The sequence below is a fragment of the Haliotis rubra genome, unplaced genomic scaffold (assembly GCF_003918875.1).
Source record: "Haliotis rubra isolate DU_JTF1 unplaced genomic scaffold, ASM391887v1 Scf782, whole genome shotgun sequence".
NCBI classification, from domain to species: domain Eukaryota; kingdom Metazoa; phylum Mollusca; class Gastropoda; order Lepetellida; family Haliotidae; genus Haliotis; species Haliotis rubra.
The window spans coordinates 432,804-458,749 of NW_025767504.1; the positions used below are offsets into that span (position 1 = coordinate 432,804).

The window sequence follows — 25,946 nt, forward strand, 5'->3', positions numbered from 1 at the left end:
TATTTTCTGTGATTGGCATTGTTAAAGATCAACGTGTTGTCAATATCGATGTGATGTATGTTTCTGTATCTTCTTTTACAAACGCAAACATGTACTTAAAACACTCGCACAATCTCTCTCTCTCTCTCTCTCTCTCTCTCTCTCTCTCTCTCTCTCTCTCTCTCTCTCTCTCTCTCTCTCTCTCTCTCTCTCTCTCTCGCTCTCTCTCACACACACAAACACACACAAGACTGCCTCTCCTGTTACCACTGTATGTTATCAAGCGGTTATGTTGTTTAAGTCAATATTACACAATGTTTAAATAACAGACCCGGTTGTGGGGACCCCCTGCTGATGATGGCCACTGGTCAACCATCCCTCAACCAGATGGGCCAAGTGGTCAACGCTCCCCTTCCCTCTCAAACTCTTACATATGGGAAATGCCAGTTGTGCGTGCCTCGCATTACGAGCAATGATGTGGCATTCACATAAATAATAGCCTGTAAATTGCCAGCTTGTGTCAAAGATGCGTCGTACAAACTGTCAAACTGTTGACAACAGTATACAAACTACAACACACGTCATAAACAAAGAAAGTAAGGTGTACCCATCGTGTAAAAGACACGATGTGCAGACCTAATAACAAGACTATTACCTTTGACATAAACTATGGCTCAAGAATATGCCAAATTATCCATTCTCGCCTCAGGCTCCGTTGTTGTGATTTGAATGCCGATAGGTTTGACAGACACATCATCGACAGCCCCTCGTGATCATGTGGTCATCCAGTCGAAAATGCTGTGTATTATTTCTTCACATGCAATAAATACACGGAATTAAGACAAAAATAATATTTCTATTTAAAGGGGTTTAGTATCAACACAGTACTATGGGGATGTACATCCCTCACTAGCAATGATCTACACAAATTATTAAAATCTATTCCTGATTACATAATAAGATCTGATCGATTTGATGTCATAAATACTTAGTACTTTGATATTGACTGCCAAACAAACGAATCGATATTCATGCATTATCCTTATCTTGATTGCTGATAAATAAGAATTGTAACAATGTATCATCTGTTTCTGTATTTACTTGTATACATGTATTTGTTTATCGGAGCGGCCTTCAAGTAAGCTCCTCGGAGCTTGTTGGCCAATCCATTCATATCTTCACGAATAAAATATGTTAAAACCATGTAAAGATAAAATGCGCCACACACATTTTGCTCCCTGAATTAAAGTTGCATTGCACAACAAATGAAGACTAAACATATTGTGTACATCTGATGAAGCATGCAAACAGATGCCTCTTGATTAACTACAACTCTTCGTATTTGTGTTGACCGCGCTAAAGATAGATCCTTCTATCTCGTCCTGCCTTAATATATCACTGGTCACTAATGATGTTCCTTCTGAACTCACTGATGAAAGCTGGCCTCATCTACCGCCTGCAGACAGAGGTGTGAGTAGCGGCTTCCTTGGCGGCACCATGGCAGTTGGGGCAAGTGCTGGTCCCTGTCATGAAGCTTCTCTACCTCATATTGTTTCCGTGTCGTTATACTAGTGTTGGGAATTGGTTGAAATCTCACAATTGATGATTTTTTCATTACCAACGAACAATCATCAAAATAAATAGCGTCATTTTTCAGATTTTCCTATCCAGGTTGTTATTGCAGATACTTATAACATGATGCAACTCGCTACTTTAAAGTGATGACTAATATATCATGAACATAAACTTCACGGAGTCTTCAAGAAATATTCAGTCATGGCTTTTCAGTTAGTGAAGTGAGTTTTCTAAGAATTAAACACGTTTTCATGCCCTGACAACTTCAACGATATGTTCCATTGTCAAGTATTTCAAAGACTAAAACAGTAGTTCCAAAATCGTTTATGTTCGATTATGAGAAAATGTGAAAACGATTATGAGAAAATGTGATCTGATTTGGTGCTTCGTCGTTTGGTCACTGCGATCAATCTTCGATTATTTCAATTAATCGGAACACCACTGCTACCCCACCGCCCCCAATTAATCGGAACACCACTACATTATACTACATATTATTTGTTAAATTGTTATAATGTACATCATTTATATGTGAACTGTGTCTGTATTTCTATATCTTTGTACCTACTGTGTGTATATTTGTAGTTTATAGAATATTGCCACTGTTCCGTCATGGAATGCTATGCAATAAATATCTTATCTTATCTGCATCTACATAAAAGGTAGGAGGTACATGATATAGAATGCCTTGTATCAAATAGTTCAGCAAACCAATTGTGCTTACCAATAGTTGACTAGACAGCGACGCTACAGTTTAAGCCGATTCTTCATTAACTTCTTCTCATATACATTCTGACCCGTGAAAATCCGGGTAGAATTGATCTTCAGTAACCCATGCATTTTGTAAGAGGCAACTAACGGGATCGGGTGGTCAGTCTCGCTGACTTGGTTGACACATGTCATCGGTTCCCAAATGTGTAGATCGATGCTAATGCTGTTGATCACTGGATTGTCTGGTCCAGACTCGATTATTTACAAACCGCCGCCATATGGCTGGAATATTGCTGAGTGTGGAACCGTGTGGAAGTCGCGGTGGCTGAGCGGGTTAGGCGGCTGACTTTCTGTGCTGATGATTAGGTGCCTGACTCTGAGGGTGTGGGTTCGAATCCCGGATGGGACTCAACCCAAAAGTACTAGAATTTGAACTTTTCAAAGAAAGTGTAATCCCAAATATAACATATGTTACATTTGACCACTTTCTAAACGGCATTGTGTAATCATAACCGTATGCCAATTCTTCACACTCCCAACTGTTAATATCTACTTGCGAAGTTTTAAAACATCTGTGTTTGTACAATTGAAGAGGGCAATAAATCATATGAATACCAATTCAATGAAAAATCATTCTTAATAGCTGTTTTTTTATCTCCAAATTGACCAAGACCTTCCTGAAAGGGTAAGAAGCATTTCTTGTAAACCTGACAACCACAAAACACAGTCTGGAGTCAGCAACATACATTTCTTCTGTACTCTGTAGAGGATAGCAGAAAGGTGATAAATCATTTCAGTTACCGAACTGGTCATAAACTGAGCATTTACGGGATAGAATGAACGTGTCATTAATAACAGCAGGAGCAGGCGAGCGATACCTGCTTTGATAAACATACGCGGTAATGTTTATAGGACAAGTGTTTCTCTCACGTCGGAAGTGAGGGGAAAAAGTGAAGTTACAGCGACACTATCACATTGATTTATATGGGTCACACGTAATGATGCATAGTCCACTCCTCTAAACCTTCATGCAAACTTGCAGTTTCCTCCGAGGGAGAAAAAAGAATAAAAAACTGACTGCTTGACGGATAAAAAAAGGCTGCTTGAAATATATTAGCCTGATGTTTCAAACACGCAGAATCTTCTTATCTCATGTCCGTCAATATATGGCGACACTACCAACAAACACAGTAGAAGACATAAAGGCTTAGACTGCTAACGTTTATTATTACACAGGGCATGGTGCTATAACTGACATTATTACACAGGGCATGGCGCTGACTGACGTTAATACTCAGAGCCTGGTGCTAACTGACATTATTACTCAGAGCATGGTGCTGACTGACATTATTACTCAGAGCCTGGTGCTAACTGACATTATTACTTAGAGCGTGGTGCTGACTGGTTATTACTCAGAGCCTGGTTCTAACTGACATTATTACTTAGAGCGTGGTGCCAACTGACATTATTACTCAGAGCGTGGTGCCAACTGACATTATTACTCAGAGCCTGGTTCTAACTGACATTAATAGCCTGGTGCTACTGACATTATTAGCGTGGTGCCAACTGACATTATTACTCAGAGCCTGGTTCTAACTGACATTATTACTCAGAGCCTGGTTCTAACTGTGCTAGACCTGGTGCCAACTGACATTATTACTCAGAGCCTGGTGCTAACTGACATTATTACTCAGAGCCTGGTGCTAACTGACATTATTACTTAGAGCGTGGTGCCAACTGACATTATTACTCAGAGCGTGGTGCCAACTGACATTATTACTCAGAGCCTGGTTCTAACTGACATTATTACTCAGAGCCTGGTTCTAACTGACATTATTACTTAGAGCCTGGTATTGACTGGTTATTACTCAGAGCCTGGTGCTAACTGACATTATTACTTAGAGCCTGGTATTGACTGGTTATTACTCAGAGCCTGGTTCTAACTGACATTATTACTCAGAGCCTGGTTCTAACTGACATTATTACTCAGAGCCTGGTGCTAACTGACATTATTACTCAGAGCCTGGTTCTAACTGACATTATTACTCAGAGCCTGGTGCTAACTGACATTATTACTCAGAGCCTGGTTCTAACTGACATTATTACTTAGAGCCTGGTATTGACTGGTTATTACTCAGAGCCTGGTGCTAACTGACATTATTACTCAGAGCGTGGTGCCAACTGACATTATTACTCAGAGCCTGGTTCTAACTGACATTATTTACTACACAGAGCGTGTGATGCTAACTGATGCACTGACATTATTACTCAGAGCGTGGTGATAGCTGCCATTATTACTCACAGCGTGATGCTAGCAGTCATTATTAATCAGAGCGTGATGCCAACTGACATTATTACCCAGAGCCTGGTGCTAACTGGCATTATTATGCTAACTGACATTATTACTCAGAGCGTGGTGCTGACTGACGTGATGACTCAGAGCCTGGTCCTGACTTACGTTATTACTCAGAGTGTGATGATAACTGCCATTATTACCCAGAGGCTGGTGCTAACTGACATTATTACTCAGAGCCTGGTGCTAAATGACATTATTACTCAGAACCTGGTGCTAAATGACATTATTACTCAGAGCCTGGTGCTGACTGACATTATTACTCAGAGCCTGATCATGACTGATATTATTACTCAGAACCTGGTCCTGACTGACATTATTACTCAGAGCCTGGTGCTAAATGACATTATTACTCAGAGCCTGGTGCTGACTGACATTATTACCCAGAGCCTGGTGCTAAATGACATTATTACTCAGAGCCTGGTGCTGACTGACATTATTACCCAGAACCTGGTGCTAACTGACATTTCTACACAGAGCCTGGTGCTAACTGACATTATTACCCGATCCTGGTGCTAAATGACATTATTACCCGATCCTGATGCTGACTGACATTTTTACTCAGAGCCTGGTGCTAACTGACATTATTACCCGATCCTGGTTCTGACTGACATTATTACTCAGAGCCTGGTGCTGACTAACATTATTACCCAGAGCCTGGTGCTGACTGACATTATTACCCAGAGCCTGGTGCCAACTGACATTATTACCCAGAGCCTGGTGAAAACTGACATTATTACTCAGAACCTGGTCCTGACTGACATTATTACTCAGAGTGTGATGCTAACTGATATTTTTACTCAGAGCGTGATGCCAACTGACATTGTTACTCAGAGCCTGGTGCTGCCTGACATTATTACTCAGAGTGTGATGCCAACTAACATTATTACTCAGAGTGTGATGCTAACTGATATTTTTAGTGATGCCAACTATTACTCAGAGCCTGGTCCTGACTGACATTATTACTCAGAGCGTGATGCCAACTAACATTATTACTCAGAGCGTGATGCTAACTGATATTTTTACTCAGAGCGTGATGCCAACTGACATTGTTACTCAGAGCCTGGTGCTGCCTGACATTATTACTCAGAGCGTGATGCCAACTAACATTATTACCCAGAGTGTGATGCTGACTGACATTATTACTCAGAGCATTATTTATTAACAGTGCGAGATGCTGTGACTGAGATTGCGGTAGATGATAGCCTTCCTCCAAGGTTGTACTGAAGACTAAGCCCATGCAAGTATTATAATTCTATCCTTTAAGAGGCAAATCTATATTAATGGACACTTCAGTCTAAGGTCGCCAGTCTGTTACAGGGACATTTATATTTCAAAGAATTTATACTTTTAATTATTACCTTATATACTTGTGCAAGTGTAAGGTAGATGACTTCTGATGATGAAATTTATTGAGGCAAAACTGTTTCTTGATCGGCCGGGAGCCGTCAAATACAACACGAGGGCCTTTAAATACTGACTGGCTTATCGGCTCGTATTCAGACAGATATGTCGCATAATCTTCCTTTTGTAAACCCGAATAGTGACTCCCTCAGATCCGCTTGTCGTCTTCTCTCTGTGAAACCCTGGTCCAGATGGTGGTCATATATTTCTGCCAACTAATTACGCTGCTTTTGAAATGAGACTTGTTGGGTGATAAGCCTCGGAATTTGTGGCTAAGGGGCGGGCGTAATCTCAGTGATTTAAATGTGCTATCGTACAGTCGAGCTTCTCCGTTGAAAAGGCGAGTTTATGACGATTGAAATTTGTTCACTCTTTGAGAAGAAGCAGTTCAGAAATTCCAAACCACTTACTGCGGTATATGCGATCCGATTCGAAGAGGCAAATTACATCAACTGTACAGTCACATTTCCGGCCGTTTGAGTGTGAGATATGATGAGGACATATTGCTGTACAGCATGTCGCGAGTAACATGACGTTCCCACCGTCTCCATGTATCAGGCAAGTGCAGACTGCTGTGTTGGAGAGAAGGGCTGAGTAGAGACTGCAGAATAATTTGAGTCACGGGTTGGCACTCTGTCATGGCTGCCGCTAGAGACCGATAGCTTTCACTACAGACTATCTTCATCTAATCGCGCCCATGCCAGACGTCAAACTACGTCGGCTCGTATAGTCGAAGATGCCACGACTTTTTTTAGTCCTCTAATTGTCAGTCAGTCCTGCTCTTATCTCTCAAACAAATTCGTTGTTCGCACATCGCATCAAGATGGAAACAATAAGATTGATATTACCTCTTCAGGAACTCTACCACTGCAATGGCAGTGGTGATAAACGGCGGAGTAATTTTGTCACGTACTCCAGAGGTGATAAGGCTCTTCATATTCCACTAGATTAATTAGTGCTCGCCCCCAGGTCGAGAGTTAAACAAATGATAAGATCCCGGACAAGTTGTATCGGCCCCGTCTACATTTGTCAACCTCGTGTTTGCTCTGGCCGAGTAGCGGAGTGGATGTGCTGTATCTTGGTCTGGATAAAGAGGCGATATTTAAATGCTTCCATTACTGACGGGGTCATGCAAGTGTGTATGAAGCGGCCAGTAGGAGTAGAGTCTGTTCCATTGGTTCCATCTACACAACCTGCATATTCCTAAAAACACACATAAGGGTATGCCCCCATTGGGGTATGCCCCCATCGGGGTATGCCCCCATTGGGGTATGCCCCCATTGGGCTATTTCCCATCAGGGTATGCCCCATCAGGGTATGCCCCATCAGAGTATGCCTCCATCAGGGTATGCCCCCTCAGGGTATGCCCCCATTGGGGTATGCCCCCATCAGGGTATGCCCCATCAGGGTATGCCCCATCAGGGTATGCCCCATCAGAGTATGCCCCCATCAGGGTATGCCTCCATCAGGGTATGCCTCCATCATGGTATGCCGCCATCGGGGTATGCCCCATCAGAGTATGCCCCATCACGGTATGCCAATCAGGGTATGGTATGAATGCCCCCATCAGGGTATGCCTCCATCAGTGTATGCCCTCATCAGGGTATGCCTGCATCAGGGTTTGCCCCCATCAGAGTATGCCCCAATCAGGGTATGCCTCCATCAGGGTATGCCCCCATAAGGGTAGGCCCTCATCAGGGTATGCCCCATCAGGGTATGCCCAATCAGGGTATGTCACCAACAGAGTATGTCCCCATCAGGGTGTGCCTCCATCAGGGCATGCCCTCATCAGGGTATGCCCCATCAGGGTATGCCCAATCAGGGTGTATGCCCCATCAGTGTATGCCTGCATCAGGATATACCCTCATCAGGGTATGCCTCCATCAGGGTTTGCCCCCATAAGGGTATGTCCCCAACAGGGTATGTCCCCATCAGGGTATGCCCCCAACAGAGTATGTCCCCATCAAAGTATGCCCCAATCAGGGTATGTCCCCAACAGGGTATACCCCCATCAGGGTATGCCCCCATCAGAGTATTTCGCTGCTCTATGTGGAAGCCTGATGTTTGTTTTCTATTTTTCTATACATGTCATTAGAATCTGACCCCTCCAACGGCTGTCTCCTTGCATGAAAGGCCAGGCGCACACTACACCTTGATTTCTGCCACTAGCTGTGCCAACAGGTGTGGTTGGGGTTGTATCACCAGAACCAACATGACGTCAACCTTTACTCATCTAGAAAACCATTAAAATTCATTAAAATGTTAAACCACCGTCACTACGCCAGTCCTGTTGCTGGTGTATAATCTCCTGTGTTGAATCCAACCGTCTTGGTTTTAGGTGAATCAAGGATTTTGCCTCTGCTGGGAGGTATGACGTTTGAACGGATAGAAGTCAGATGTGATGTCAAATCATTTGGCAATTATTCTGATGTGGTAATTTGCTACACAAACACATATTCGTCTGAAAGATAGATAAGATAAGATATTTATTGCACAGCATTCCATGACGGAACAGGGTATATCTATCGTGTTAAGTTGTTAGAAATAGTTCATCATATCAATACACATGTCTGTTGAAACGCACAAATATAATCCTGAAACAATAGCGGCCATGTAAAAGTGTGCGGTGATTATGCAAGTGAAATAAAACGATTAGCAATGAGGCCACTTGGTCTACGGGCTGACCTCTTCTTGTACGAAATGGCGTGTTTTCTAAACATTTGGGGACTTTAGAAACGGGGATGAGTGATGGCGCGACCTCAAATACTAAACAACGCGGCCAATTAAGCCCCAGCTTCCGCCAGCGCCATCAGCGGCTCTGACAACGACGCGATAAGCCACGTCTGCTCTCCACCATCAGCGGTGCAGGGGACAACCATACCGCCATCTTCTGTGAAGGAAGTTTGCATTATACTTCCAGAAGCACATTGCCATTTCATGCCAGACGTTTGCTGAAGTTCGGCTTCACAATACAACAAAGGAATACGACCTGTAAGTGTTCTGATATTAGTCTGCGCAATAAGCTCGCGCCTATACCAGTTCAGCCGTAAGTGGAATCAAAGCATGACGTACTTCTATAATACACCGAGCTGATTCCAGTTCAGTGACACCACCAGCCTTATTTCAAACTTCAGTACGCGTCCCATGTTTTCTTTCATAGATCTCACCTCCCCTTTGAGATATATATATATTTTTTTCAAAGCAACAGAATTTTCCCAGATTACTGAATGAATGCATGTCTCAATCCGGACGAGCGCCAGTATGTCCACAGCTTCAATTGGTCCGGAAAGGGAGGCATTTACAACATAGAGGAGATGCGCACTCGCCACAGAGTTTTAATTACCATCTTCTTTACAAGGAGATACATAAGTTCTATCATGGAACATATCTGCCTGTGTTACTATCATTAGAGGTCACCCAGCTTCATGAGTAGGAATGTGGCCCAGCTTCATGAGTAGGGAATGTGGCTCCACCTTGAGATGACAACTTTATCAGAAGAGAAGTTGACGTCACCTGGAGGTGACAACTTCATCAGTAAAGTGTGACGCCACAGGGAGGTGACAATTTCATTAGTAAAGAGTGTAACGCCACCTGGAGGTGACAACGTCATCAGTAAAGTGAGACGCCACATAGAGGTGTCAACTTCATCAGTAAAGTGAGACGCCACAGGGAGGTGACAACTTCATCAGTAAAGTGTGACGCAACATGGATGTGACAACGTCATCAGTAAAGTGAGACGCCACATGGAGGTGACAACTTCATCAGTAAAGTGAGACGCCACATGGAGGTGACAACTTCATCAGTAAAGTGAGACGCCACATGGAGGTGACAACGTCATCAGTAAAGTGAGACGCCACATGGAGGTGACAACGTCATCAGTAAAGTGAGACGCCACATGGAGGTGACAACGTCATCAGTAAAGTGAGACGCCACATGGAGGTGACAACGTCATCAGTAAAGTGAGACGCCACATGGAGGTGACAACGTCATCAGTAAAGTGAGACGCCACATGGGGTGACAACTTTATCAGTAAAGTGAGACGCCACATGGAGGTGACAACGTCATCAGTAAAGTGAGACGCCACATGGAGGTGACAACTTCATCAGTAAAGTGAGACACCACATGGAGGTGACAACGTCATCAGTAAAGTGAGACGCCACATGGAGGTGACAACGTCATCAGTAAAGTGAGACGCCACATGGGGGTGACAACTTCATCAGTAAAGTGAGACGCCACATGGAGGTGACAACTTTATCAGTAAAGTGAGACGCCACTTGGAGCTGACAACTTTCATTAGAGAATGTGAACCCACCTAGAGATAAAAAGGTGTTTATCATGATATCGTAATAGCAAGGTCTGCCTTATACGTCTTATGAGGATGTTCAAGTGAGCGTGTTTGCCCCTTCTTCCCTGCCCATCGATTATAAACATTTACGTCCTTGACATGAAAACGTAGAAGTACAATCCCTGCTACAGTATTTCTGTGGAAACGAATGTCGATGCATGCACTGTTTGTGCTTTGCAAAATGTATCTTGCATCAGAATATAATTTGGTATTGTTTTGGTTGTATTTCGCAATATTTATTATACGACTTTCTTTTCCACATACCCACATTTCTTCCTACTTTTCGGCAAGTAAATGATCCCAGACATCACGCGTGCCTCTGAACGCGTCCCTCACTGAATTGAATTTTTATGTCAGCATGGCTACCTGTTCAGATATGTTTAAACTGTTGCATTTCCCAACAATAAACATAGATTTTGTACGTGTGAGAGATCTTTAATTTCAAACTTATAATTTAGGTAATCTTCAATATATTTTGACTTGTAAACCTCGAACACACAAAATATGAAGATGAATTTCCAGATTAGGAAAAGGCTCCAGTCCAGATCCAAGTTCTCGAACTCTACCTCCTCTTTAGACTAACAACTAGTCTCTGAAATGAACATATTTCAGAGAAGAAAAACAACAACATTTCATAATGAAAACAATTAAATATAAAGGAGCCCTGAGAGTTTCGTCATTTTTACAAACTGTGGAATTCTACATAATCTGGACTTGCATGGGCTTTCTTGGATGTTTGTTTGAGGGTCTGTATGGCAGACTACCTCCTCTTTAACCTGTTGCCCTTAGAAATATAAATAGCCCTGGCTCAGCACTGATATCTATATCAAATTCGCTAAGAAATATTTCACAGTTGAAGAGATATATTTCGGAAACGAAACTTGACTAGCGGACGAAGCCTGTTTCTCTATCTCCCGTTTCGTGTTTGAGGGGGGGATAATGTCGTACCCGTCACGTATTTAGGGGATAACTGTACTGTGTTTGACGAATTGGGGACGTATACCGGTGGTTATATAGCCGCAAATTTAACGTTATATCGGCGACGCACAGTTATCCCCATTCTAATTCAACTCGTTTTACGTTGTTTTTTCGTGAAAGAAATTCATTATTTAAACCAGTTCAAAGTTCCTGTAGGTCAAAGGTTAATCATACCACTCCTTGAACTTACACCATCGCCAGAAAACGTAGTTCCCTTTCAAACTACACACGTTTATTATGTGCACACAGACTAAATCTGACAATGATGAATAGATAATAGTATTACAGATAAAATGGACGGAATTGTGATGAAACCGCCCTCTAGTTACAGAAATGAGCGGCCCGCTGATTCCTCAACTACGGGCCATTATCAGTTCTGTTGTCAAATGACGTCACAGCAGGTGACGTCACGCTCCGTAATGACGTCATAAATCTTCTTTCATGATCAAACAGTGTTGGGTCAACAGCCCGTTGCGAGTAAGTTGTTTGAACTTAAAATTAAATTTATGATACTGTTTTGTCTTTTTTAACACAAATTCCACCCAGTTTACCGGAATAGGGGAGTTAATTGACCTATGGCTTCCTCAAATGACAATGTCCTGCAAAGCAGCGTTACCCCAATAGTGTAGGGATACATTCAAAGGTTTTGGTGAATCGGTTTTCAAATTGCGACCGTATATGCTGATTATAACGGTCGGAAATGTACAGCATTCACCAATCAGAACTCGTGTTACATACTAAGTTAAATTAGAATGTGAAGTTAACAGTGATATCCATTTGTGTCGTGGTCATAATTCCTCTTCATATTCAGCAAATCTACCCTTGTTACCCATGCGAGACCAAGCTTTAAAGTAACGCAATATACAAAAGTCGAGTCGGAAAATTTCAGCGCATTTTACAAGTAGAAATGTAGAGATCCATAGTGCAGAACTGGATGTGTGGCTTTACACACGTGTACTGAGGAGGCTGGACGATGTGCCAGCAGCCATCTTTCCAGATTCTCCTCACTTCACACAGAATAAATAATTTACATACTATCGTATTGATCAATACAAGCAAGGGACTAAAGCATGCTCAGAAATGCTTTTTAATGTAATCCGAGTGTAGATTTCCTGTGTTGGCAAGTCGTATGTCCGCGCGGATCGCGATGGCCGCTGGGAGAGTGCCAGATAACATCGCAAACATTGCCGTCAGGTTTTTGTCATAAATCTTTTAAAAAGGTATGTCAAAAATCTGGATTGGCCATAATTCATCGTAGTCTGTCTAATGCAAGTACACAGTTTGTATAAAACATCAATCCCCTTACCATGCTCCTTGATGAAAACAGATCTTACTGCCGGTGAAGAGCTTGGCATTTGGAAACACACATCAAAGAGAGTTGGGCATTAATTACACCTCTTGAGTGTACTCAGTTTTGCTTGTTGATGTCATTTAGGCCTCCGCCAAGCTACAATCAATAGGAGGGAACCTACTGAGAGCATCATTATGTTTGGAGAAGGGAGCCCCTAAAATAAAGCAAGACAGTGGAATGATTGATGTTTAATGAATAAGTTACTTTGTGAGTAGACGGGTCTAGAGGCTGGAGATGCATACATCCGTAGATCTAGAACTTCGTCAAACAGGCACTGTGATGTCAGTCGGATGACTCGGACAGGGTGAACCCTAAAACGGTCCTCATGGAGCAGAGAGATGAATCCCAACAGAATCAAAACGTCCTCACGGTGAAAGAGATGAATCCCAACACGTTCAAGACGTCCTCACGGCGGAAAGAGATGAATCCCAAAACATTCAAGAAGTCCTCACGGTGGAAAGAGATGAATCCCAAAACATTCAAGACGTCCTCACGGTGGAAAGAGATGAATCCCAAAACATTCAAGACGTCCTCACGGTGGAAAGAGATGAATCCCAAAACATTCAAGACGTCCTCACGGTGGAAAGAGATGAATCCCAAAACATTCAAGAAGTCCTCACGGTGGAAAGAGATGAATCCCAAAACATTCAAGAAGTCCTCACGGTGGAAAGAGATGAATCCCAAAACATTCAAGACGTCCTCACGGTGGAAAGAGATGAATCCCAAAACATTCAAGAAGTCCTCACGGTGGAAAGAGAGAGATGAATCCCAAAACATTTCAAGACGTCCTCACGGTGGAAAGAGATGAATCCCAAAACATTCAAGACGTCGTCACGGTGGAAAGAGATGAATCCCAAAACATTCAAGAAGTCCTCACGGTGGAAAGAGATGAATCCCAAAACATTCAAGACGATCCTCACGGTGGAAAGAGATGAATCCCAAAACATTCAAGAAGTCCTCACGGTGGAAAGAGATGAATCCCAAAACATTCAAGAAGTCCTCACGGTGGAAAGAGATGAATCCCAAAACATTCAAGAAGTCCTCACGGTGGAAAGAGATGAATCCCAAACATTCAAGACGTCCTCACGGTGGAAAGAGATGAATCCCAAAACATTCAAGAAGTCCTCACGGTGGAAAGAGATGAATCCCAAAAACATTCAAGAAGACGTCCTCACGGTGGAAAGAGATGAATCCCAAAACATTCAAGACGTCGTCTCTCACGGTGGAAAGAGATGAATCCCAAAACATTCAAGAAGTCCTCACGGTGGAAAGAGATGAATCCCAAAACATTCAAGACGTCCTCACGGTGGAAAGAGATGAATCCCAAAACATTCAAGACGTCCTCACGGTGGAAAGAGATGAATCCCAAAACATTCAAGACGTCCTCACGGTGGAAAGAGATGAATCCCAAAACATTCAAGACGTCCTCACGGTGGAAAGAGATGAATCCCAAAACATTCAAGACGTCCTCACGGTGGAAAGAGATGAATCCCAAAACATTCAAGAAGTCCTCACGGTGGAAAGAGATGAATCCCAAAACATTCAAGACGTCCTCACGGTGGAAAGAGATGAATCCCAAAACATTCAAGAAGTCCTCACGGTGGAAAGAGATGAATCCCAAAACATTCAAGACGTCCTCACGGTGGAAAGAGATGAATCCCAAAACATTCAAGACGTCCTCACGGTGGAAAGAGATGAATCCCAAAACATTCAAGAAGTCCTCACGGTGGAAGAGATGAATCCCAAAACATTCAAGACGTCCTCACGGTGGAAAGAGATGAATCCCAAAACATTCAAGAAGTCCTCACGGTGGAAAGAGATGAATCCCAACACATTCAAAGTCCTCACGGTGGAAAGAGATGAATCCCAAAGACATTCAAGAGTCCTCACGGTGGAAAGAGATGAATCCCAAAAACATTCAAGACGTCCTCACGGTGGAAAGAGATGAATCCCAAAACATTCAAGAAGTCCTCACGGTGGAAAGATGAATCCCAAAACATTCAAGACGTCCTCACAGATGAAACATTCAAGACGTCCTCACGGTGGAAAGAGATGAATCCCAAAACATTCAAGACGTCCTCACGGTGGAAAGAGATGAATCCCAAAACATTTCAAGACATTCGGTGGAAAGAGATGAATCCCAAAACATTCAAGAACGTCCTCACGGTGGAAAGAGATGAATCCCAACACATTCAAGAAGTCCTCACGGTGGAAAGAGATGAATCCCAAAACATTCAAGACGTCCTCACGGTGGAAAGAGATGAATCCCAAAACATTCAAGACGTCCTCACGGTGGAAAGAGATGAATCCCAAAACATTCAAGAAGTCCTCACGGTGGAAAGAGATGAATCCCAAAACATTCAAGAAGTCCTCACGGTGGAAAGAGATGAATCCCAAAACATTCAAGACGTCCTCACGGTGGAAAGAGATGAATCCCAACACATTTAATCCGTCCTCACGGTGGAAAGAGATGAATCGGCAGCCTGAATTTGATTTTCGTTATTCGTTTTTCGGATAATGAATTACGTATTAGCAACGTGTTCTTTATGCCCATCAGATCTATCAAATATAAGGCAGACTATATCTCAACAACTGTTTAGTTATTCAGCACTTCTGAATAAAGAAGACCCAGCAGCAACGGGTTTGTGGTTATTCAGACTTGGAATTTGTATGTCGAATAAAAACATACACACTGAAACTCATGCAATGAAAGGCAGCAGGTTCGTTTACTGGTGTAGCATTGTGCAACAGCTAATCAGGTATTGAGCACTTATGAATAAGAAAAACTAACTAACACCGGCTCCGATATTCAGTTTATGTCCATCAATTCTATCAAATATATGATAACAAATATAACATACCGTTATGTAAAAGATGCGCCTGCATTACGGTCATCTTATGTGTAGTACAAAGTTAATGTTGAAATATTATTATCATGTTTTTGTACGTGGGCCTAAGGCCTTTTCACGAAATAAACTGACTGATACCGTGCTTCCAGCGGATTTGTGTTCTAAAAAGAGCGTTCTAGTAACGGGTTTGTTATGCAAAGACTGTATATCTTTGAACTACAGTAATGTTAAATACACCAAGCTGGAGCCATCAGCTTCGTCTGATAGGTGCATTGTTCAAATTCAGTTCTTTTGAATTACGAAAACCTTGCCATCACTGTCAGTTTATGTCTGACAATCTGACAAATGTAAGGACATCTAAGATGTTTACAAGCAACTGTTTAATTTTGGCGTTATAGGACACACAATAGACATGAACTTCTGGAGAGAAGTACAGATATGGTAAATGACAATGGTTATGCTTGGAAACATAGTTTGTGTGTGTAATATAATACTATATTTTAAAATCTGCCTTTTAAATGTTGTAATTCATTCCCATATGCGTCAAACTACTTTATACTAAATATTATAGCAAACCATGAATACGAGGAGCGGTTGACACGGCCTCGGCTCCATTATTTTTCAGGAATGGAGAGTAACTCGGACATTACCCTCTACATAATGTGTTTCAGGGACTGTGAGGCAGACTACGTATAAACCAAAGGCCCCCTTCCTCGTGTAAAAACTGATAATATCACTAGCTTCAGATGTTGGAAATGTAGGCCTTGGTCAGCTGACTTCCTGATCTCCAATACTTTACAACATTTAAATGAGTCATTTGAATGACCTACTATGGTTGGTAACATACAGAGTTTGATTAACAAATCTGCTGCTGGCATGTTTTCGTTATTCGAGAACAAATTACAAAAATAGAAAAAAAACATTTGAAAATATACTGTATCTTATATTTCTTGTCCCATGTCTGAATAACTAATCCGGCGCTAAGCAGTTGTTGGGATATGGATTATCTTAAATTTGATAGAAGGAATGGGATTAGAGTGAATAACGAACCCGCAGCTAGAACGTTATTCGTTATTCGAAAAACCGAAAAACGAAGCACGAACCCGCTCTTAACTACACGGTGCTAAACAAGTCCTGATGGCGAAGACTGCAATGAATCCCGGTCCTCAAAAGAACATTAATTTCCTTTTACTAACTAATTATGTGAAGTATCAAAACAATATATCTTTTGAACAGCATCAATACATTATTACTTCGTTAATATATGCACAGGGAAGGGCGGATTCCGGAATGTTGCGTGTCGGTGGTAGACGTCTATGGACATTTTACGGCGGCTTCAACGTGTCATTGTTCACCAGGATTTCACACTTCTGAGCGTTGCTTTTGTGGTGGATCTGTATGACACAGTTGACCGTAGATTGTGTGTGGATCTGTATAACACAGTTGACCGTAGATTGTGTGTGGATCTGTTTAACACAGTTGACCGTAGATTGTGTGTGGATCTGTATAACACAATTGACCGTAGATTGTGTGTGGATCTATATAACACAATTGACCGTAGATTGTGTGTGGATCTGTATTACACTGTTGGCCGTAGATTGTGTGTGGATCTTTATCACACTCGTTAACTCACTCTGTAAGTGTGTACAAGGTTTACATTACTGCTACTGTGGCGTCATGTAGTGGTCATGTGAGCTCTTCCCCGGGTGATTGATGTACATAGCTGCAGTCCGTTGTAAGAACACATCGTTTCTTTCGTTACAGCAGACAACGATGACGACAAGAAGGATGACGGTGACGGCAAACGACGACGGAAACAGCGGCGTAACCGCACAACGTTCAACAGCACCCAGCTAGCGGCGCTCGAGCGAGTGTTTGAGAGGACACACTACCCAGATGCCTTCGTTCGAGAGGAGCTGGCCAGGCCGGGTAAACTTGAGCGAAGCAAGAGTTCAAATAAGTTTGTGTATATTATGCTGCCCATTTTGTACTAATGGTGGCAGACAGGCAAAACACAGACTGTAACCAGTGGATGGTAATGAATGTCTATGTTGATAAAGTTATCATATTAATAATTATAATGCTATAATTGTATGCTCCTAGGGGGAATTGAGATTGATAATACGATATGTCCTCTGAGATTGACATCCAGTGATCGAGGTGAAAACAAAGCGCCTTTGAGGAGGCTGAGGAGGATATTGGCGCTATACAAATATTAGCATAATAAAAATAATTATAATATCCATATCCATATGTATGTTAATTTCCATATTCTTGTAAAGGAAAGCACACTACGTTGTGAGTGTTTTCAATGTATTCGTCTTGGCAATATTTCTAACCACGTACATTGTCATTTCAGGTGTGGTTTTCAGAATCGACGAGCCAAGTTTAGAAGAAACGAACGCAATTTGATGGCTCAGAGACAAAGCATATATGGCCGAAGTCCTGAAAACACTCCCATAGAACAACCCATCACCCCGCGGCCGTCCCCCATGAACTCCGATTACCTGTCTTGGTCAACACCACCTAGTTACAGCCCAGTTACCACCTCCTCAAGTTGTGCACTGGCAAATCACTCTTACTCACCACCGCCCAACGTGGGGTCCAGTATAGCCTGTTTACGTCTCAAAGCACAGGAATACAACACCATGCATCACTCTCCCTACGGGCACCAGATGTCGCAGTGAGACAGGTGCCCCTCGTAATCTAATACACTTTGGACATGTCATCACTTCATACGCACATTGAAAATGGCGGAACAGTGAGGATTGCTCAACACGGGAGAGTTGTGAGATCCTACTACAGGCAGGCCACACGACTATTGGTGCTATTCGATTTGTGAAAACTGTGTATTTGCTTGTGACTTTTGTTATCACAGGCCTCACTCTTGTGGTAGCTCGAAAATCACATGTTGAATATTTTTGTTAATGGTGCTATCTAGAACGTTGTCGCCTCCACAGAAACTATCTGAGCTATGTCATCCAGGTTCCAGCACCAGGTGCTAGGAAGGATCTTGTAGATATTGTCACTTCACGTCGCTGTATGTGTTCTACATCCATCATCCGTCCACACTTGCCTTCATGCTGGGTACACCCGAACCCCTGGACTGTCCATACATACATGTCCACGCCAGGCAGCTATCAGATATCGGTGCCTTACCTTGCTGGTGCGTCACAGGTGCTCTATACAGACTCTAGGAACTGAGTATACATCCTTGTAGGAAGCCTGGAGTGTGCATCCCTGGAGGAAAACCTGCTGGACATGCAGCATCAGCCGTCCTCTATCAATGGTCCATCAATGGATCTTATTAACATGTTCATGATGATGCCCCGTGTGTGTTCATATATTGAATATATGTCATGCCAGTTTATGCCATCCAAGTCAACCAGCTTCATGTTGATTATATACTATTGTCATCTTTATGCATGAATATTTAAATGTTTGTTCTGATTGTATTTCGAGGAGATGTTATTTTTCCACAGATTATGGCCTTTCAGCCAGGGAGGTCTACAGCCTCCAAGACGAAAGCCTGAAATATAGACGAAAGAGGCATTTCGTAGTTATCCTCGCTATTTCAATCTTAAAATGTCTTTGCAACCCTTGGCTATGATAATAGCCCATGTAGATGGTTCCGTGAATGTGTCCAAGGGATGGGACTGTGGGTAGTGGGCTGCAACATCGTAATACGTTTACATTGACACAAAAGCTCTTTTGTATCGCAAACTGCCTGAAACGACAACTTGACGACCGATATCTCACGTGGATACTCTTCGTAAGGGGTGATGTCTGATCCACACGTTTGTTTATTTTAGTTTGTTGTTGACAGGCCAAGAAGATGATTAGGCATTTTAGTGTCGAATCAAAAAACTGATGTTCATCTGGGCTCGTTTTCTCACATTTATAGGATGTGTTGGCATAATTAACATCTATGTTAGTTCGTCAGAGGAATTAAAGGGATCAAATTTCCTTCTGTCCTCGATTAACTAGAGTTAACAAAAGACAAACCAGCTAGTCTTGGAAATTACTTGCTTCCTTGTTTCGTCGATTGGCTTTGTCATTAGATGTCCCGTAGACTAACGCTTAGTGCCTGAACATAAAATTTAATGATTTTTTATAGTAACCAATAAAAACCATTTAAACTGAAAAGGAGCCCTTGTGAGATGGGAGATTCGGAAATCTAGATTGCTTCATTCATTCTTTAGCATTGCAGGGAGGGCTAGGCAGTAGCGAAAATAATGTGGCTCAGGCACTGTGAGACAGACTAGAGGTCCTGATATTATCGTATTTATAAAAATGAAGTATTTCAGTCATAGTCGGATCTCCTGGTCAGAACGTACTTAGAGAAAATCAGCAAAAGAGAAAAACAGCAAGAGCGTAGTTTTCTTTCAATTATCAATCAACATGTTACACGATTTTCATGTCGCCACGTCGACGACAATTGATTTCCTACGAAGAACTAGATGTTTATTTTTTGTCCACACACACGTCTCGAACAGTATATATCCTGGCTTCCCCTGCGTTGTCCACATCACCAGCACTGTCACTCACCTGTTGTTGATAAGACATGCATATGTTATTCCACCAGTTACTGACCCCTTGTGTACGTAGGATACAAAGAACGATATAAATATAAAGTTTTCTACTCGACCTACATGGCAGTGTTTCTATGGTTTTAGGATTCAGAATAAACTGCATCTGTACTTATCTTTTTGTATATACACCACAGGCAATCTAGTGCAAATGATAATATATACTTACTTCAAACATCCTACTTGACTGTCTCGTACACCTCCAAGGATGACGAGGTCTACAACTGCTTCAACCAGTTAGGACGGTCAGCGTCTTGGTGTATGGTGTTTTCCCCGGCTGCGGCTGCTGCTGCTGCTGCTGTTGCTGCTGCTGCATCAGGGTGATGATGCCTCTCATCTTCCCACAGGAGCTAGCTCGTACACAGGTGCACATAGATTCAGTCCATTGATATGTACATGTATGTTTCTGGAGAAACGTGATTCACAAATAAACTATCTCAAATCCCCGACGGTTTTGCGTTTAATGTTTTAGGCATATGAACTGTTACCCAGGTATAATACTATTCTCCGTCTATACACAGGAATGTATATGTTACAGTGATATGTAAAACCAGGGATAATGTATAATCCCTGAAATGTTTAGTGATAATGTATAATGTCTGATTCACTCCAGTGATTATACATAATCACTGAAAATTTCAGAGATTATGCATAATCACTGATACATAGACTAAATTTTAGATATATTCTCGAAATCACCATCGTAGAAAAGAAACGTCTCCATCCTGCTTATATTTATACAAAAGTCTAATTCCACATCTTTTGGGATCAAATATACCTCAAACTACACTACCAAACGTAACTGCACTGTTCGAGCCAGTCATGTCTTCATGGTCAACAATATCTTCACGATCACAACAATGGACATCAGTCGTAGTCTTGCATTGCCGGCTGTCCATGCCAAACATTATTCAGGACAGAAGTAATTACTAAGATCCATCTCGTTGCCACACTCAATGAATTTGTTGGAAGCTCATGGATAGGGGGCACAAGGTAGGATTCTCCAGGCCGTTCCGGTCCGATGACGTCGTTTCATGGGCTGTCCACGTTGGCTGCAACTAACAAAAAGACTCTGTAGCCTTCAATGCAGATGGCAACCTTCCCATATTCGTCCAAGTGGTTAGTACAGTTATGACTTGTACCCATTAAACATTTACTCCCTATCAAAAGTTTAGACTCACTAGTGTAAATGTAGCCACTTACTTATGTCAACTCTTCTCAACTAGATTTTGCAAAATTTTTCCATACTGTTTACACTTGAACTGATGTATTGTAAAAACAAATTCGTAACGTTGAAAAGATTATTGTCATGGGTTACAAAAAATGATGAAACTGGGTGAAAATTGGCGAATTGTTAACAAAATTTTTCACCACAACACAGCAGTTCACATGCACGATATTTGCACATGCTTTTTAGCAATTTAATGCTTGATCCTCGTGCAATTCATCTGCATAAAGTTTGCAGTTGGTTCCCCAAAGTTAGTGGAGAAATTCATCTTCGATGTAACCACACATATATGCATAACATTTAAGTGAGTCTAAACTTTTGATGGGTAGTATATTTTGGTAAGCATTCGAAATAAATTATTTCCATATACGTTAAACAGAATATTTGGGTAGTGGTATATGTAGTGAGATTTTGATCCCTTAAGTGTCATGCTTATTATAAACGTGTTTGAAAACCATAAACAAACTCTTTCATAGTTTAGGACTGTAAGACATTGTGATCATCCACGAATTCAATATTGAGTAATCCTATTGGAAGTGGAAATCAACAAAATCGAGTTTCCTGGGATGGTATTAAGTGAAGTCTGTCACGACAAAGTGAAGTCAGATCCTTGTGCTGGACACGGGGACTGGTTCTGCTTGTTATCATTACACGTATCCCGAAGCATCCGGTTAGGTGATCCGTGTCATTCATATTCACTGTTTCTCCGAAGATGCTTTACTGATGGCTTTAATGTATATCAAAATGACTAAACTGTTTTCGCCTCGCCTCGCAGTTTCTACTCAAGAATTTTTAAAATCAAACTGCAAGTCAGTGTTTGACATACACGTGGACACATACAATTCGAGCATATATAATATGTGATCTAAGATTTCAGGAATGTGTTTGAACGGAAATATACATCCAACTAGACTATAAACTAGTCTCTGAAAAGAACATATTTTACAGAAAAAAAACAGTTCATAATAAAAAAACATAAAATTTAATGAAAAGGAGCCGTGGGACTTCCTTCATTTTCAGCCGGAAACTGTGGAAATCTAGACTTGCCACATAATCTAGACTTTACATAGGCTTTCTTGGATATGTTTGATTCAGGGTCTGTATGGCAGACTAACATCCAACTAAACACATCAATACAAACAGTACACCCATACATACAACAAACCTTCACCCTTACAGCCCTTCACATCCACAAACAGTACACCCATACAGCCCTTCACATCAATACAAAACGGTACACCCTTCACATCAGTACAGTACCCTTCACATCAATACAAACAGTACACCTATACAGCCCTTCACATCAATACAAGCCGAGTACCCACACAAATGTACTTACCGCATCAATACAAACGGTACACCCATACAACCCTTCACATCAATACAAACGGAGTACACTGATATACAGCCCTTCAAGCATCAATACAAACGGTACACCCATACAACCCTTCACATCAATACAAACAGCCTTGGTACACCGATACAGCTCCTTCATACATCAATACAAACAGTATACATCCCATACAGCCCTTCACATCAATACAAACAGTACACCCATACAACCCTTCTCACATCAATACAAACAGTATACCCATGCAACCCCATCACATCAATACAAAACGGGTACACCCATATAACCCTTTTACATCAATACAAACCAGGTACACCCATACAACCCTTCACATCAATGCAAAATGGTATACCCATACAACCCATCATCAATACAAATTGGTGCACCCATACAGCCCTTCACATCAATACAAACAGGATGCCCATACAAGCCCATTTCACATCAATACAAACGGTATACCCATACAACCTATCACATCAATGCAAACAGTACACCCATACAGCTCCTTTCACATCAATAACACAAAACGGTACACCTTATATACACGTACTTTCATATCAATGGAAGCGGTATAGCACTACATACAGCCCTATCACAGCGGCTAAAATATAAATAGCACACCTATACAGTCTTTCAGCACCTAGTACAAACCTTGTTTGCACTATGTGTATGGTTCTTACACAGCTCAATTCATAAACAATATGCATACAAGAAATTCTTCTACATCACACATACAAACGGTGCAACTCATACACCCATTCACATCACAATACAAGGCAGTGCACCTATACAAGCAGCTCTTCTACATCAATACAAACAGTACATCCATACAAGCAACCCTTCACATCAATGTAAATTGGTACACCTATATACAACCTTCTTCACATCAAGTACAAACAGTACACTCCATACAACCTTTCACATCAATACAAACAGTACACAACCCATACAGCTCCTCTTCACATCAATACAAACAGGATACCATACAACCTTTTCATCAATACAAACAGTATACCCATACAACCCTATCACATCAATACAAACAGTACAATCTATACAAACAGTCTTACATCAATACAACAGTACACCCATGGAACCCTTCACGTCCATACAAATCGTCATGAACCGGTATATGTCCCATTCCATCGAGTACAATATCAACACTAAAACAATACAGCTCCTTTCACATCATGGTTTCTAGTATACTCAATCAAGCCTGGAATCAATACAAACAGTACACCTATGATGACCCTTCTCACATCAATCTAAACAGTACATCCATACAACCCTTATACATCGATGAATGATTGCCTTCACTAATACAAATCCTTTCACATCAATACAGACAGTACACACCCATACAAACCCTTTCATCCATACAAACAGTACACCCATTTATTACTCTTCACATCCCGTACAAACAGTACACCCATTTGACCCCTTTCTACATCAATTTTCAAACATTACCTATACACCTCCATCACATACATCAATACAAACAGTACACCCAGCATAGCCTCCTTTCACATCAATACATAAACAGGTACAATCTATACAACCCTTTTTATCAAATCAAACAGTTATACATCATCACATCAATACAAACAGTGCACCTTTGCAGCCCTGCCCATCACATCACATGTAAACAGTACACCCATAAGCAACCCTTCTACATCAATAAGAAGCAGTATAATTCCATAGCAACTCCATCAAGTATCAATACAAACAGTACACCTATACAGCCTTCACATCAATACAAACGTATACCAATACGGCCCTTCACATCATTACAAAACAGTACACCCAGCTACAGCCGTTCCACATCAATACAAACGAGTACACCCATGCAGCTATTCATATCAATACAAACGGTACACCCATACAGCTCTTTTCACATCAATACAAACAGTGAGTATACATCCATACAAATTTTCCACATCAATGCAAACAGTACACTCATATACAACCCTTCTTCACATCAATAAGCAAACAGGTACAAATTCCATACAACCCTTCCACATCAATACTGCATAGTACACCCATACAGCTCCTTCACATCAATACAAATAGGACACCTGCATATAAACTTTTCATCAATGCCAGTATACCCATACAACCCATCACACTACAAAACAGTACCATATTCTTTCTGATCTAATACAAAACGGTGCATGTTCCATATAACTCCATCTACATCAATACAAATAGTAGTACCTAGACATACAACCCATCACATCAATACTACAAACACTACACCCATACAGCTCCCTACATCAATAATACAAACAGTATACCAATACAACCCTTTCACATCAATTACAAACAGTAATAATTCCATTTAACTCCTTCTTCATCACTACAAATAGTATACCTGCTACGGCTTCCCTTTAATACACCCATACAAACCTTCACATCAATACAAACAGTACACCCATACAACCCTTCACATCAATACAAACAGTACACCAATACAGCCCTTCACACCAATACAAACAGTACACCCATACAGCCCTTCACATCAATACAAACAGTACACCCATACAGCCCTTCACATCAATACAAACAGTACACCAATACAGCCCTTCACATCAATACAAACAGTACACCCACACAGCCCTTCACATCAATACAAACAGTGCACCCATACAGCCCTTCACATCAATACAAACAGTACACCCACACAGCCCTTCACATCAATACAAACAGTACACCCATACAGCCCTTCACATCAATACAAACAGTACACCCATACAGCCCTTCACATCAATACAAACAGTACACCCATACAGCCCTTCACATCAATACAAACAGTACACCCATACAACCTTTCACAGCATACGAAATATGTGAAGAATTTGTCTTCAGCAACCCATGCTTAAGCTTTTACGACAGATGCGACGAACGGGATCGGGTGGTCAGGCTCGCTGACTTGGCTGGCATATGTCTTCGTGTCCCTATTGTATAAATCGATGCTCATGTTGTTGATCACCGGATTGTCGGGTCCAGACTCGATTATCAAACAGAAACATTAGTCTCATTAACCTATTCAGACAATGACCTACTTTTCAGCCGATCCGAATTTTCTCGTGTGAAAGTGAAAATAGACATCACAAACAACTATGGTTACACTGAAATCCAATTTCCCGCTTCATATGAAAATGGCATTTACAAATGAATTTTAATTTTAAACTTTAATAACATCGTATTTTTATCTTTTATGGCGAGGTGTAGGC

The 25,946-nt window shown here is 41.5% G+C and overlaps 1 protein-coding gene across 1 annotated transcript in view; it reads left to right on the forward strand.

Annotated features, from left to right (window-relative positions):
* Positions 1-20,458, forward strand: part of LOC124260968 (retinal homeobox protein Rx-like) — a 48,287-nt gene extending 27,829 nt beyond the window's left edge. Inside the window, exons 2-4 of the mRNA XM_046695287.1 lie at positions 17,310-17,474; positions 18,766-18,878; positions 20,342-20,458. Coding sequence (XP_046551243.1) covers positions 17,310-17,474; positions 18,766-18,878; positions 20,342-20,458 — 395 coding nt within the window. The remainder of the gene's footprint in view (positions 1-17,309; positions 17,475-18,765; positions 18,879-20,341) is intronic.
* The last annotated feature ends 5,488 nt before the right edge of the window (positions 20,459-25,946 follow it).